This window comes from Argopecten irradians, chromosome 3 (genome assembly GCF_041381155.1).
Source record: "Argopecten irradians isolate NY chromosome 3, Ai_NY, whole genome shotgun sequence".
Lineage (NCBI taxonomy): Eukaryota > Metazoa > Mollusca > Bivalvia > Pectinida > Pectinidae > Argopecten > Argopecten irradians.
In genome coordinates this window covers 69268725-69286268 of record NC_091136.1, presented here as the reverse complement: position 1 = coordinate 69286268, position 17544 = coordinate 69268725, and the positions used below count along the sequence as shown (strand labels likewise).

The 17544-nt window shown below is 34.6% G+C and overlaps 1 protein-coding gene across 1 annotated transcript in view; it reads left to right on the top strand.

Annotated features, from left to right (window-relative positions):
• Positions 1 to 17544, top strand: part of LOC138319431 (dipeptidyl peptidase 3-like) — a 71466-nt gene that overhangs the window by 15516 nt on the left and 38406 nt on the right. Inside the window, exons 4-10 of the mRNA XM_069262590.1 lie at positions 3390 to 3479; positions 3862 to 3999; positions 4239 to 4313; positions 10548 to 10638; positions 11062 to 11210; positions 11592 to 11722; positions 13373 to 13431. Of these exons, the coding sequence (XP_069118691.1) occupies positions 3390 to 3479; positions 3862 to 3999; positions 4239 to 4313; positions 10548 to 10638; positions 11062 to 11210; positions 11592 to 11722; positions 13373 to 13431 (733 nt within the window). The remainder of the gene's footprint in view (positions 1 to 3389; positions 3480 to 3861; positions 4000 to 4238; positions 4314 to 10547; positions 10639 to 11061; positions 11211 to 11591; positions 11723 to 13372; positions 13432 to 17544) is intronic.

Sequence of the window (17544 nt, the reverse complement as noted above, 5' to 3'; positions counted from 1 at the left end):
GGGTATATTTGACAGTACCTATTTTAATGTGTTGATGGATGGTGGTTTGGGGTATATTTGACAGTACCAATGTGTTGATGGATGGTGGTGTGGGGTATATTTGACAGTACCTATGTGTTGATGGATGGTGGTGTGGGGTATATTTGACAGTACCAATGTGTTGATGGATGGTGGTGTGTGGGGTATATTTGATAGTACCAATGTGTTGATGGATGGTGGTGTGGGGTATATTTGACAGTACCAATGTGTTGATGGATGGTGGTGTCGGGTATATTTGACAGTACCTATGTGTTGATGGATGGTGGTGAGGGGTATATTTGACAGTACCAATGTGTTGATGAATGGTGATGTGGGGTATATTTGACAGTACCAATGTGTTGATGGATGGTGGTGTGGGGTATATTTGACAGTACCAATGTGTTGATGGATGGTGGTGTGGGGTATATTTGACAGTACCAATGTGTTGATGGATGGTGGTGTGGGGTATATTTGACAGTACCTATGTGTTGATGGATGGTGGTGAGGGGTATATTTGACAGTACCAATGTGTTGATGGATGGTGATGTGGGGTATATTTGACAGTACCAATGTGTTGATGGATGGTGGTGTGGGGTATATTTGACAGTACCAATGTGTTGATGGATGGTGGTGTGGGGTATATTTGACAGTACCTATTTTAATGTGTTGATGGATGGTGGTGAGGGGTATATTTGACAGTACCTATTTTAATGTGTTGATGGATGGTGGTGTGGGGTATATTTGACAGTACCAATGTGTTGATGGATGGTGATGTGGGGTATATTTGACAGTACCAATGTGTTGATGGATGGTGGTGTGGGGTATATTTGACAGTACCTATTTTAATGTGTTGATGGATGGTGGTGTGGGGTATATTTGACAGTACCTATTTTAATGTGTTGATGGATTGTGGTGCATACCTGTCAACTTTCAAGAATTGCAATACCAGAGAAAGTGCGTGAGTGAAATTTTCAACAGTCCAACTGAGGCGCTACGCGTCGCTTATCATTATTACTTGTGATGTTTTAGCATAAAGCCTGTTTATCTTTGGAAAGTAACATAGGATGGAATCATTTCAATATTTAATGAATTTATATATCCTCTTAGTTGAAAAGTTGTATCTTTAACATCAAAGGTTTTTAACATGAAAAAACCAACATTTGTGTAATTAATCAAGAGTAGAAAGAGAAGGAGAAAAGGTTCTAATAATAAATTCATGTTAAGACTGCAAAATATTGAAACAATTGGATCCATGTGTTGAAGTAACGTCATCAGAAAATATGTTTCTTCTGTACTAGTACTTTTCTACTTTCCCTTTCAATCTTCTTCCGAATCATTATCGCCGTTATATTGTCAGCATTAAGTTTCGTATTTTTGATGACAACAACACCGCCAAGATTGTATTTCACTATGTGTTGCAAAACATTTGTAAATTTAAATAATATGGTATGTATAGAGCCTTTTCCTGAAAATATGTGTTTATCAGATATCATGCAGACTGATATATGCCTCAGCCTTCTATCTTTACAGGCAGTGTTGATATATGCCTCAGCCTTCTATCTTTACAGGCAGTGTTGATATATGACTCAGCCTTCTATCGTTACAGGCAGTGTTGATATATGCCTCAGCCTTCTATCTTTACAGGCAGTGTTGATATATGCCTCAGCCTTCTATCTATACAGGCAGTGTTGATATATGCCTCAGCCTTCTATCTTTACAGGCAGTGTTGATATATGCCTCAGCCTTCTATCTTTACAGGCAGTGTTGATATATGCCTCAGCCTTCTATCTTTACAGGCAGTGTTGATATATGCCTCAGCCTTCTATCTTTACAGGCAGTGTTGATATATGCCTCAGCCTTCTATCTTTACAGGCAGTGTTGATATATGACTCAGCCTTCTATCGTTACAGGCAGTGTTGATATATGCCTCAGCCTTCTATCTTTACAGGCAGTGTTGATATATGCCTCAGCCTTCTATCTTTACAGGCAGTGTTGATATATGCCTCAACCTTCTATCTTTACAGGCAGTGTTGATATATGCCTCAGCCTTCTATCTTTACAGGCAGTGTTGATATATGCCTCAGCCTTCTATCTTTACAGGCAGTGTTGATATATGCCTCAGACTTCTATCTTTACAGGCAGTGTTGATATGTGCCTCAGCCTTCTATCTTTACAGGCAGTGTTGATAATGATATGTGCCTCAGCCTTCTATCTTTACAGGCAGTGTTGATATGTGTCTCAGCCTTCTATCTTTACAGGCAGTGTTGATAATGATATGTGCCTCAGCCTTCTATCTTTACAGGCAGTGTTGATATATGCCTCAGCCTTCTATCTTTACAGGCAGTGTTGATATGTGCCTCAGCCTTCTATCTTTACAGGCAGTGTTGATAATGATATGTGCCTCAGCCTTCTATCTTTACAGGCAGTGTTGATATGTGTCTCAGCCTTCTATCTTTACAGGCAGTGTTGATAATGATATGTGCCTCAGCCTTCTATCTTTACAGGCAGTGTTGATATATGCCTCAGCCTTCTATCGTTACAGGCAGTGTTGATACATGCCTCAGCCTTCTATCTTTACAGGCAGTGTTTGATAATGATATGTGCCTCAGCCTTCTATCTTTACAGGCAGTGTTGATATGTGTCTCAGCCTTCTATCTTTACAGGCAGTGTTGATAATGATATGTGCCTCAGCCTTCTATCTTTACAGGCAGTGTTGATATATGCCTCAGCCTTCTATCGTTACAGGCAGTGTTGATACATGCCTCAGCCTTCTATCTTTACAGGCAGTGTTGATAATGATATGTGCCTCAGCCTTCTATCTTTACAGGCAGTGTTGATATGTGTCTCAGCCTTCTATCTTTACAGGCAGTGTTGATAATGATATGTGCCTCAGCCTTCTATCTTTACAAGCAGTGTTGATATATGCCTCAGGCTTCTATCTTTACAGGCAGTGTTGATATATGCCTCAGACTTCTATCTTTACAGGCAGTGTTGATATGTGTCTCAGCCTTCTATCTTTACAGGCAGTGTTGATAATGATATGTGCCTCAGCCTTCTATCTTTACAGGCAGTGTTGATATATGCCTCAGCCTTCTATCTATACAGGCAGTGTTGATACATGCCTCAGCCTTCTATCTTTACAGGCAGTGTTGATATATGCCTCAGCCTTCTATCTTTACAGGCAGTGTTGATATATGCCTCAGCCTTCTATCTTTACAGGCAGTGTTGATATATGCCTCAGCCTTCTATCTTTACAGGCAGTGTTGATATATGCCTCAGCCTTCTATCGTTACAGGCAGTGTTGATATATGCCTCAGCCTTCTATCGTTACAGGCAGTGTTGATATATGCCTCAGCCTTCTATCGTTACAGGCAGTGTTGATATATGCCTCAGCCTTCTATGCCAACATGGGGAACTACAAATCTTTTGGAGACAGTAAAATAGTTCCAAATTTACCAAAGGTAAGATATGTCAATTCCAGTCTAATTTGATAGAGTAAGGTCTTTCACAAGTCACAAAAGCTACTTATAGATAATGGATATCCCAAATTTACCAAAGCTGACACAGAGTACCTACATTTGTATCATGAGAATGGAATTATACCAAAAGTAAAAAGTTTATTAAGTTAGTTACAAGTGATTTACCCAGGTGATCCTGTAAGAATAGAGAAAGGAACACCAAAGTAGGGAAATCATTTATAAATTGGATCTAACAGGTATTGTTTTTTCTTCTGATGACTCAATTATTTATTTTTCAGCTCTATAACTCTCTATAGTGTTGGTAATAATCATGTTCATTTGTCTGATTAAATTTTGTTGTAATAGCTTATAACTGTGTTCACAGGAAAAGTTTGAAGTGCTGGTGAAGAAAAGTGTGGCCTATCAACAAGGAGCTGGTGAGATGATATCTTTGTGGGATGCTGTCAGTGGCAGAATGTATGGTTTATCAGAGCGACAAAAGGAGCTGGGACTGGGAGAGAAGGTTAGCTAATTAATGTAGGACTAGTATAGGATAAGGGCAAAGGTTCCTGAAGGAGCTAGGACTGGGAGAGAAGGTTAGGTAATTAATGTAAAAGATGGTGAAAGATATGATTTTGTATTGAACTTAACTGTAGCCTCTAGAATTTCCAAATTAATGGGAACTTTTCATGGTCAGATGCTCATTTGTAGATCAATGTGATGTTTAGTGGAATTTAATGTGATGCTCTGCTTAATTTACAGGGTACCACATCCTACTTCTCTGCCAACTGTAATTTGGATGATGCCAAGATCGCTCAGGAATTTCTAACAGCAAAAGTATGTGGAATAATTGTTCTTTTTGTGCATTTCAGTTTAATTGTTTTATTTAATTCTTTAAAGAATTCTTTCCAACATACCCAGTGCTCCAGATGACTTTTTGATTGGTGGGTAATTGCATGCACTCACACTTTTGAAAAGGTAGGGGTACATCTCTGGCTTAATTAATTCTTTGCGAACTTAAAACTTAACAGAGATATGTTGGAAGAAGTTACCGTATATGATTACAGTCTTGTGTAAAGTAATTGATGACAAGCTACTACAGTAGCAATTGTGCAATTATCTATCTGAAACAAGAGCACAGCCGATGCAGACTCTTGAACATAACTTGAATTCTTCTGATTTTACTAAATTTCTTTTGATTTTATTTTTGGATGGAAGTGTTTATATAAATTGATTTTAGATAATATTAATGGGTATTTTACCCGTGAACTTAACTGGAGTACTGAATTACCAATTTTAGCCTTATCTAAAGCTATAAACAAATTACAGTGAATATCAACAGAACTTATATATTCATCATCACTATAGTAACAAGGAATGGTGGAATGAAAACATGATAAATAGATAAACCACGTGATAAAATATATGATAGGTGATTCATTCTACATGATAAATAGATAAACCACGTGATAAAATATATGATAGGTGATTCATTCTACAGGACAAATAGATAAACCATGTGATAAAATATATGATAGGTGATTCATTCTACAGGACAAATAGATGAACCATGTGATAAAATATATGATAGGTGATTCATTCTACAGGACAAATAGATGAACCACGTGATAAAATATATGATAGGTGATTCATTCTACAGGACAAATAGATAAACCATGTGATAAAATATATGATAGGTGATTCATTCTACAGGACAAATAGATAAACCATGTGATAAAATATATGATAGGTGATTCATTCTACAGGACAAATAGATAAACCACGTGATAAAATATATGATAGGTGATTCATTCTACAGGACAAATAGATAAACCACGTGATAAAATATATGATAGGTGATTCATTCTACAGGACAAATAGATAAACCACGTGATGGATAAAATATATGATAGGTGATTCATTCTACAGGACAAATAGATAAACCACGTGATAAAATATATGATAGGTGATTCATTCTACAGGACAAATAGATAAACCACGTGATAAAATATATGATAGGTGATTCATTCTACAGGACAAATAGATAAACCATGTGATAAAATATATGATAGGTGATTCATTCTACAGGACAAATAGATGAACCACGTGATAAAATATATGATAGGTGTTTCATTCTACAGGACAAATAGATAAACCATGTGATAAAATATATGATAGGTGATTCATTCTACAGGACAAATAGATGAACCATGTGATAAAATATATGATAGGTGATTCATTCTACAGGACAAATAGATAAACCATGTGATAAAATATATGATAGGTGATTCATTCTACAGGACAAATAGATGAACCACGTGATAAAATATATGATAGGTGATTCATTCTACATGATAAATAGATAAACCACGTGATAAAATATATGATAGGTATTCATTCTACAGGACAAATAGATAAACCACGTGATAAAATATATGATAGGTGATTCATTCTACAGGACAAATATATGAACCATGTGATAAAATATATGATAGGTATTCATTCTACAGGACAAATAGATAAACCATGTGATAAAATATATGATAGGTGATTCATTCTACAGGACAAATAGATAATCCATGTGATAAAATATATGATAGGTGATTAATTCTACAGGACAAATAGATAAACCACGTGATAAAATATATGATAGGTGATTCATTCTACAGGACAAATAGATAAACCACGTGATAAAATATATGATAGGTGATTCATTCTACAGGACAAATAGATAAACCATGTGATAAAATATATGATAGGTGATTCATTCTACAGGACAAATAGATGAACCACGTGATAAAATATATGATAGGTGATTCATTCTACAGGACAAATAAGATAAACCATGTGATAAAATATATGATAGGTGATTCATTCTACAGGACAAATAGATAAACCATGTGATAAAATATATGATAGGTGTTTCATTCTACATGATAAATAGATAAACCACGTGATAAAATATATGATAGGTGATTCATTCTACAGGACAAATAGATAAACCACGTGATAAAATATATGATAGGTGATTCATTCTACAGGACAAATAGATGAACCACGTGATAAAATATATGATAGGTGATTCATTCTACAGGACAAATAGATGAACCATGTGATAAAATATATGATAGGTATTCATTCTACAGGACAAATAGATAAACCACGTGATAAAATATATGATAGGTGATTCATTCTACAGGACAAATAGATAAACCATGTGATAAAATATATGATAGGTGATTCATTCTACAGGACAAATACCAGGTAGATAAACCATGTGATAAAATATATGATAGGTGATTCATTCTACAGGACAAATAGATAAACCACGTGATAAAATATATGATAGGTGATTCATTCTACAGGACAAATAGATAAACCATGTGATAAAATATATGATAGGTGATTCATTCTACAGGACAAATAGATAAACCATGTGATAAAATATATGATAGGTGATTCATTCTACATGATAAATAGATAAACCACGTGATAAAATATATGATAGGTGATTCATTCTACAGGACAAATAGATAAACCATGTGATAAAATATATGATAGGTGATTCATTCTACAGGACAAATAGATAAACCATGTGATAAAATATATGATAGGTGATTCATTCTACAGGACAAATAGATAAACCATGTGATAAAATATATGATAGGTGATTCATTCTACAGGACAAATAGATAAACCATGTGATAAAATATATGATAGGTGATTCATTCTACAGGACAAATAGATAAACCATGTGATAAAATATATGATAGGTGATTCATTCTACATGATAAATAGATAAACCATGTGATAAAATATATGATAGGTATTCATTCTACAGGACAAATAGATAAACCACGTGATAAAATATATGATAGGTGATTCATTCTACAGGACAAATAGATAAACCACGTGATAAAATTAAAATATATGATAGGTGATTCATTCTACAGGACAAATAGATAAACCACGTGATAAAATATATGATAGGTATTCATTCTACAGGACAAATAGATAAACCATGTGATAAAATATATGATAGGTGATTCATTCTACAGGACAAATAGATAAACCATGTGATAAAATATATGATAGGTATTCATTCTACAGGACAAATAGATAAACCACGTGATAAAATATATGATAGGTGATTCATTCTACAGGACAAATAGATAAACCACGTGATAAAATTAAAATATATGATAGGTGATTCATTCTACAGGACAAATAGATAAACCACGTGATAAAATATATGATAGGTATTCATTCTACAGGACAAATAGATAAACCATGTGATAAAATATATGATAGGTGATTCATTCTACAGGACAAATAGATAAACCATGTGATAAAATATATGATAGGTGATTCATTCTACAGGACAAATAGATAAACCACGTGATAAAATATATGATAGGTGATTCATTCTACAGGACAAATAGATAAACCACGTGATAAAATATATGATAGGTGATTCATTCTACAGGACAAATAGATAAACCATGTGATAAAATATATGATAGGTGATTCATTCTACAGGACAAATAGATAAACCACGTGATAAAATATATGATAGGTGATTCATTCTACAGGACAAATAGATGAACCACGTGATAAAATATATGATAGGTATTCATTCTACAGGACAAATAGATAAACCACGTGATAAAATATATGATAGGTGATTCATTCTACAGGACAAATAGATAAACCACGTGATAAAATATATGATAGGTGATTCATTCTACAGGACAAATAGATGAACCACGTGATAAAATATATGATAGGTGATTCATTCTACAGGACAAATAGATAAACCACGTGATAAAATATATGATAGGTGATTCATTCTACAGGACAAATAGATAAACCACGTGATAAAATATATGATAGGTATTCATTCATTCTACAGGACAAATAGATGAACCACGTGATAAAATATATGATAGGTGATTCATTCTACAGGACAAATAGATAAACCATGTGATAAAATATATGATAGGTGATTCATTCTACAGGACAAATAGATAAACCACGTGATAAAATATATGATAGGTGATTCATTCTACAGGACAAATAGATAAACCACGTGATAAAATTAAAATATATGATAGGTATTCATTCTACAGGACAAATAGATAAACCATGTGATAAAATATATGATAGGTGATTCATTCTACAGGACAAATAGATAAACCATGTGATAAAATATATGATAGGTGATTCATTCTACAGGACAAATAGATAAACCACGTGATAAAATATATGATAGGTGATTCATTCTACATGATAAATAGATAAACCACGTGATAAAATATATGATAGGTATTCATTCTACAGGACAAATAGATAAACCACGTGATAAAATATATGATAGGTGATTCATTCTACAGGACAAATAGATGAACCACGTGATAAAATATATGATAGGTGATTCATTCTACAGGACAAATAGATAAACCATGTGATAAAATATATGATAGGTGATTCATTCTACAGGACAAATAGATAAACCACGTGATAAAATATATGATAGGTGATTCATTCTACAGGACAAATAGATAAACCACGTGATAAAATATATGATAGGTGATTCATTCTACAGGACAAATAGATAAACCATGTGATAAAATATATGATAGGTGATTCATTCTACAGGACAAATAGATAAACCACGTGATAAAATATATGATAGGTGATTCATTCTACAGGACAAATAGATAAACCACGTGATAAAATATATGATAGGTGATTCATTCTACAGGACAAATAGATAAACCACGTGATAAAATATATGATAGGTGATTCATTCTACAGGACAAATAGATAAACCATGTGATAAAATATATGATAGGTGATTCATTCTACAGGACAAATAGATAAACCACGTGATAAAATATATGATAGGTGATTCATTCTACAGGACAAATAGATGAACCATGTGATAAAATATATGATAGGTGATTCATTCTACAGGACAAATAGATGAACCACGTGATAAAATATATGATAGGTGATTCATTCTACAGGACAAATAGATAAACCACGTGATAAAATATATGATAGGTGATTCATTCTACATGATAAATAGATAAACCACGTGATAAAATATATGATAGGTGATTCATTCTACAGGACAAATAGATAAACCATGTGATAAAATATATGATAGGTGATTCATTCTACATGATAAATAGATAAACCACGTGATAAAATATATGATAGGTGATTCATTCTACAGGACAAATAGATAAACCATGTGATAAAATATATGATAGGTGATTCATTCTACAGGACAAATAGATGAACCATGTGATAAAATATATGATAGGTATTCATTCTACAGGACAAATAGATAAACCATGTGATAAAATATATGATAGGTGATTCATTCTACAGGACAAATAGATAAACCACGTGATAAAATATATGATAGGTGATTCATTCTACAGGACAAATAGATGAACCACGTGATAAAATATATGATAGGTGATTCATTCTACAGGACAAATAGATGAACCATGTGATAAAATATATGATAGGTGATTCATTCTACAGGACAAATAGATAAACCATGTGATAAAATATATGATAGGTGATTCATTCTACAGGACAAATAGATGAACCATGTGATAAAATATATGATAGGTGATTCATTCTACAGGACAAATAGATGAACCACGTGATAAAATATATGATAGGTGATTCATTCTACAGGACAAATAGATAAACCATGTGATAAAATATATGATAGGTGATTCATTCTACAGGACAAATAGATAAACCATGTGATAAAATATATGATAGGTGATTCATTCTACAGGACAAATAGATAAACCACGTGATAAAATATATGATAGGTGATTCATTCTACAGGACAAATAGATGAACCATGTGATAAAATATATGATAAATTATTCATTCTACAGGACAAATAGATAAACCACGTGATAAAATATATGATAAATTATTCATTCTACAGGACAAATAGATGAATCAGTGGTATGCATTACATCCTCTACAGATCTAATTTACAGTACTTACGGTTCTTTGATTTTTACCTTTTACTAGGACCTCAGTCCATACAACACCAGATTATTCAAAACCACAGAGAATGGTAAAACGTGTTATGAAGTTCGACTAGCCTCAGCAGCAACAGGAGGTGAGTACTATTTTTCAGATTTCTCATCCTTATTTTCTAGTTTGATAAGTTTAGGTATCACCAATCAAAATTATGGTAATTATAGGGAAGAAATGTGTTCTAGGTTATATAATCTCATAAAGACTTCAGTTTGGTTTTGCTTAAGTTTCCTATTATTAATATTCTGATGTTTAAATTCAATATAAGATGTAATAGATTTAGCTAGGTTACAATCTGTTTAGTGGACTTGTGGAACGGACATAACAGTAAACATAATTACTGCCTCAGCTAGAGACCGAACTCTGGACCTCTGGATTAACCGATCAAGCTAAAGAGAAGTTCTCTAGTAGGGAAGTATGTACTGCGGCTAGTACATAAGTACCACTCATATGATGGACCAGTCGTTTTCTTCATCCATATTATAATTATAAGTACAAATTACAGATGGAATCGTCACAGGATGTCCAGAGGGAATTCTGGGTAGTCATGAATTCACACCATCCTTAACCTCACAGGCATGCACATTCCGTATCACAAGGGGAGACTACTCACCACTCATGGCACTCGTGGCCGACAATCTTAAAAAGGCACAAGTAAGACTAAGAATATTATTTAAAATTGAGCTTGACTGCATGTTGTGAAATCAGTACAGATTTATATCATGGTTTGTCAATACTTCTCAATTACATTATTAGGTGATTAGTATAATAACTAATTAATGTGTTTGATGAACAGTAGATATGTGGACATGTAGAATCATCTTTAATATAGAAACTGATTCATCGGTATTTAACTACTATTAACTGTAATTTCTTAACATCCTGTAGTTGTACAACTAGTGAATTGATCATTTAGTAATAGGAAACAAGAATGAATATATATTTAATTGACATTTTTATGAAGGTTGTATCTGTTAAAGGCCAAATGTTCTATTAAGTCTTTGTAGCTAAGATTACCTATGTTTCCTTTTGAAGGAATATGCTGCAAATGATCATGAAAGGAACATGTTGAAGGAGTATGTTGACAGTTTCACCTGTGGATCGATTCCCTCACACAAAAATGGTTCTCGTCACTGGATAAAAAATACAGGCCCTATCGTAGAAACGTAAGTAAGACCAGAAGGGTCCTACCGTAGAAGCATAGGTAAGAATTGGTATTAATCTATTCCATTTTGATATTGTCACTGATTCAGATTTCTTAGAAGTATGATGTTCTAAATACCTATGTGATATTTAAGAATTTTCAAAGTGATCAAAAAAAATAAAATTATTTTTATATATTGTTATAATTTAATCAATATTGTGAGTATTATTTCACTTGACCAAAAGCACAACAATGTCAAAAGTTAAATGTCTTCTGTCACAGATGTATTGGCTTTATCAAGTCCTACAAAGTTAGATGACTTTCTGACACAGATATATTGGCTTTATAGAGTCCTACAAAGTTAGATGTCTTTATGTCACAGATATATTGGCTTTATCAAGTCCTACAAAGTTAGATGTCTTTCTGACACAGATATATTGGCTTTATCAAGTCCTACAAAGTTAGATGTCTTTATGTCACAGATATATTGGCTTTATAGAGTCCTACAAAGTTAGATGTCTTTCTGACACAGATATATTGGCTTTATCAAGTCCTACAAAGTTAGATGTCTTTATGTCACAGATATATTGGCTTTATCAGTCCTACAAAGTTAGATGTCTTTCTGACACAGATATATTGGCTTTATAGAGTCCTACAAAGTTAGATGTCTTTCTGACACAGATATATTGGCTTTATCAAGTCCTACAAAGTTAGATGTCTTTATGTCACAGATATATTGGCTTTATCAAGTCCTACAAAGTTAGATGTCTTTATGTCACAGATATATTGGCTTTATCAAGTCCTACAAAGTTAGATGTCTTTCTGACACAGATATATTGGCTTTATCAAGTCCTACAAAGTTAGATGTCTTTATGTCACAGATATATTGGCTTTATCAAGTCCTACAAAGTTAGATGTCTTTATGTCACAGATATATTGGCTTTATAGAGTCCTACAAAGTTAGATGTCTTTATGTCACAGATATATTGGCTTTATCAAGTCCTACAAAGTTAGATGTCTTTATGTCACAGATATATTGGCTTTATCAAGTCCTACAAAGTTAGATGTCTTTATGTCACAGATATATTGGCTTTATCAAGTCCTACAAAGTTAGATGTCTTTATGTCACAGATATATTGGCTTTATCAAGTCCTACAAAGTTAGATGTCTTTATGTCACAGATATATTGGCTTTATCAAGTCCTACAAAGTTAGATGTCTTTATGTCACAGATATATTGGCTTTATAGAGTCCTACAAAGTTAGATGTCTTTCTGACACAGATATATTGGCTTTATCAAGTCCTACAAAGTTAGATGTCTTTCTGTCACAGATATATTGGCTTTATCAAGTCCTACAAAGTTAGATGTCTTTATGTCACAGATATATTGGCTTTATCAGAGTCCTACAAAGTTAGATGTCTTTCTGACACAGATATATTGGCTTTATCAAGTCACAAGTTAGTCCTACAAAGTTATGTCACAGATGTCTTTATGTCACAAAGTTAGATGTCTTTATGTACTATATTGGCTTTATAGAGTCCTACAAAGTTAGATGTCTTTCTGACACAGATATGTTTAGCACTTTGTCGAGTCCTACAAAGTTAGATGTCTTTCTGTCACAGATATATTGGCTTTATCAAGTCCTACAAAGTTAGATGTCTTTCTGTCACAGATATATTGGCTTTATCGAGTCCTACAGAGATCCATTTGGAATGAGAGGAGAATTCGAAGGTAAATACTGTGAAATCATTTATTTTTAAAAACATTTAAAGATGCTCCACTGCCAACAGAGCATAAATGGTACGTATCATTTGAACAATAATTGGTGTTTAATCGTGCATATATTTGTCTAATTAACTCAAAAAATAATTAAATACTGATTATGCTTTCTGTGCATGCGCAATCAGTACTTCATTCCATATAGGACATAGTTCCACAAATTTTTTCGGGATGCAATTAATTATCTTTAATATTTTTTATCTTGAAGTAAAATTAGAAGCTCAGACTTTTCAATGGTGGTAATGGTGTAAATTAAGTAACTTTGTAACTGAAGAAAAATACTAAATTGCCTTATCCTGTTTTTGATAGAAATTTTTTTTACCATTTGTCAGTGGTGGAGCATCTTTAAGAATAAAGTGCCATAGCTGTTTTCTTTAATTTCACCACTGACTCCCTCATCCTCCTGACTGTCGTTTCAGAGACATTCATGCCCAATTCACCTGAAAACTCTCTGGCTGCATTAATGACGCCAACTCCAACAGCATATTTGGCAATCTTAGCACGCTGTTTGTCATTATAATGATAGTGTTCACCACATTTACGTTTCTTTGGCATTACAAAATTGTTTTCTACAACACTGTCGTTTGCTGTCTGAATTACGACAGCCTCATGTACAGTTTTGACTTTTTCCTGATTGGGAAGACCAATGGTACATGAAGATTTCATCTTTCCCGTTTTCGACCATTGTGTCAGATCCATTTCAAAGTTGGTCAAACAATGAAATGGAAAGGCTCTATACAGTAGGCCCAAATGTGGGCATGAAACATCTCACTACATGTACCTGGACAGGTGTAACGTATACATGTACCTGGACAGGTGTAAGGTATACATGTACCTATTGTCAGTGAAAACATCTCACTACATGTACCTGGACAGGTGTAACGTATACATGTACCTGGACAGGTGTAAGGTATACATGTACCTATTGTCAGTGAAAACATCTCACTACATGAACCTGGACAGGTGTAATGTATACATGTACCTGGACAGGTGTAACGTATACATGTACCTGGACAGGTGTAACTCACTACATGTACCTATTGTCAATGAAAACATCTCACTACATGTACCTGGAAAGGTGTAACTCACTACATGTACCTATATTGTCAATGAAAACATCTCACTACATGTACCTGGACAGGTGTAACGTATACATGTACATGTACCTATTGACAGTGAAAACATCTCACTACATGTACCTGGACAGGTGTAACTCGCTAAATGTACCTGGACAGGTGTAACTCACTACATGTACCTATTGTCAGTGAAAACATCTCACTACATGTACCTGGACAGGTGTAACGTATACATGTACCTATTGACAGTGAAAACATCTCGCTAAATGTACCTGGACAGGTGTAACGTATACATGTACCTATTGTCAGTGAAAACATCTCACTACATGTACCTGGAAAGGTGTAACTCACTACATGTACCTGGACAGGTGTAATGTATACATGTACCTATTGTCAGTGAAAACATCTCACTACATGTACCTGGAAAGGTGTAACTCACTACATGTACCTGGGAAGGTGTAAGGCATACAATGTCATGTACCTATTGTCAGTGAAAACATCTCACTACATGTACCTGGAAAGGTGTAACTCACTACATGTACCTGGGAAGGTGTAAGGCATACAATGTCATGTACCTATTGTCAGTGAAAACATCTCACTACATGTACCTGGAAAGGTGTAACTCACTACATGTACCTGCAAAGGTGTAAGGTATACATGTACCTATTATCAGTGAAAACATCTCACTACATGTACCTGGACAGGTGTAACGTATACATGTACCTGGAAAGGTGTAAGGTATACATGTACCTATTGTCAGTGAAAACATCTCACTACATGAACCTGGACAGGTGTAACATATACATGTACCTGGAAAGGTGTAACATATACATATACCTGGACAGGTGTAAGGTATACATGTACCTATTGTCAATGAAAACATCTCACAACATGTACCTGGACAGGTGTAACGTATACATGTACCTATTGTCAGTGAAAACATCTCACTACATGTACCTGGAAAGGTGTAACGTATACATGTACCTATTGTCAGTGAAAACATCTCACTACATGTACCTGGACAGGTGTAACTCACTACATGTACCTGGAAAGGTGTAACGTATACATGTACCTATTGTCAGTGAAAACATCTCACTACATGTACCTGGAAAGGTGTAAGGTATACATGTACCTATTGTCAGTGAAAACATCTCACTACATGTACCTGGACAGGTGTAACTCACTACATGTACCTGGAAAGGTGTAACTCACTACATGTACCTGGAAAGGTGTAATGTATACATGTACCTATTGTCAGTGAAAACATCTCACTACATGTACCTGGAAAGGTGTAACTCACTACATGTACCTGGAAAGGTGTAAGGTATACATGTACCTATTGTCAGTGAAAACATCTCACTACATGTACCTGGACAGGTGTAACTCACTACATGTACCTGGAAAGGTGTAACGTATACATGTACCTATTGTCATGAAAACATCTCACTACATGTAAAACATGTAAGTCACTACATGTACCTGGACAGGTGTAAAATCACTACACTACATGTACCTGGAAAGGTGTAACTCACTACATGTAAACACCTATGTACCTGGAAAGGTGTAATGTATACATGTACCTATTGTCAGTGAAAACATCTCACTACATGTACTTGGACAGGTGTAACTCACTACTACATGTACCTGGAAAGGTGTAACGTATACATGTACCTATTGTCAGTGAAAACATCTCACACATGTACCTGGAAAGTGTATGGAAGTACATTATACCTATTGTCAGTGAAAACATCTCACTACATGTACTTGGACAGGTGTAACTCACTACATGTACCTGGACAGGTGTAACTCACTACATGTACCTGGAAAGGTGTAAGGTATACATGTACCTATTGTCAGTGAAAACATCTCACTACATGTACCTGGACAGGTGTTACTCACTACATGTACCGGGAAAGGTGTAACATATACATGTACCTATTGTCAATGAAAACATCTCACTACATGTACCTGGACAGGTGTACCATATACATGTACCTATTGTCAATGAAAACATCTCACTACAAGTACCTGGAAAGGTGTAAGGTATACATGTACCTATTGTCAGTGAAAACATCTCACTACATGTACCTGGACAGGTGTAACGTATACATGTACCTTGACAGGTGTAACTCACTACATGTACCTGGACAGGTGTAACTCACTACATGTACCTGGAAAGGTGTAACGTATACATGTACCTATTGTCAGTGAAAACATCTCACTACATGTACCTGGAAAGATGTAACTCACTACATGTACCTGGACAGGTGTAACATATACATGTACCTATTGTCAATGAAAAAACATCTCACTACATGTACCTGGACAGGTGTTACTCACTACATGTACCGGGAAAGGTGTAACATATACATGTACCTATTGTCAATGAAAACATCTCACTACATGTACCTGGACAGGTGTACCATATACATGTACCTATTGTCAATGAAAACATCTCACTACATGTACCTGGAAAGGTGTAAGGTATACATGTACCTATTGTCAGTGAAAACATCTCACTACATGTACCTGGACAGGTGTAACGTATACATGTACCTTGACAGGTGTAACTCACTACATGTACCTATATTGTCAATGAAAACATCTCACTACATGTACCTGGAAAGGTGTAACGTATACATGTACCTATTGTCAGTGAAAACATCTCACTACATGTACCTGGACAGGTGTAACTCACTACATGTACCTGGACAGGTGTAACGTATACATGTACCTATTGTCAGTGAAAACATCTCACTACATGTACCTGGACAGGTGTAACTCACTACATGTACCTGGAAAGGTGTAACGTATACATGTACCTATTGTCAGTGAAAACATCTCACTACATGTACCTGGAAAGGTGTAACTCACTACATGTACCTGGACAGGTGTAACGTATACATGTACCTATATTGTCAATGAAAACATCTCACTACATGTACCTGGACAGGTGTAACATATACATGTACCTATTGTCAATGGAAAC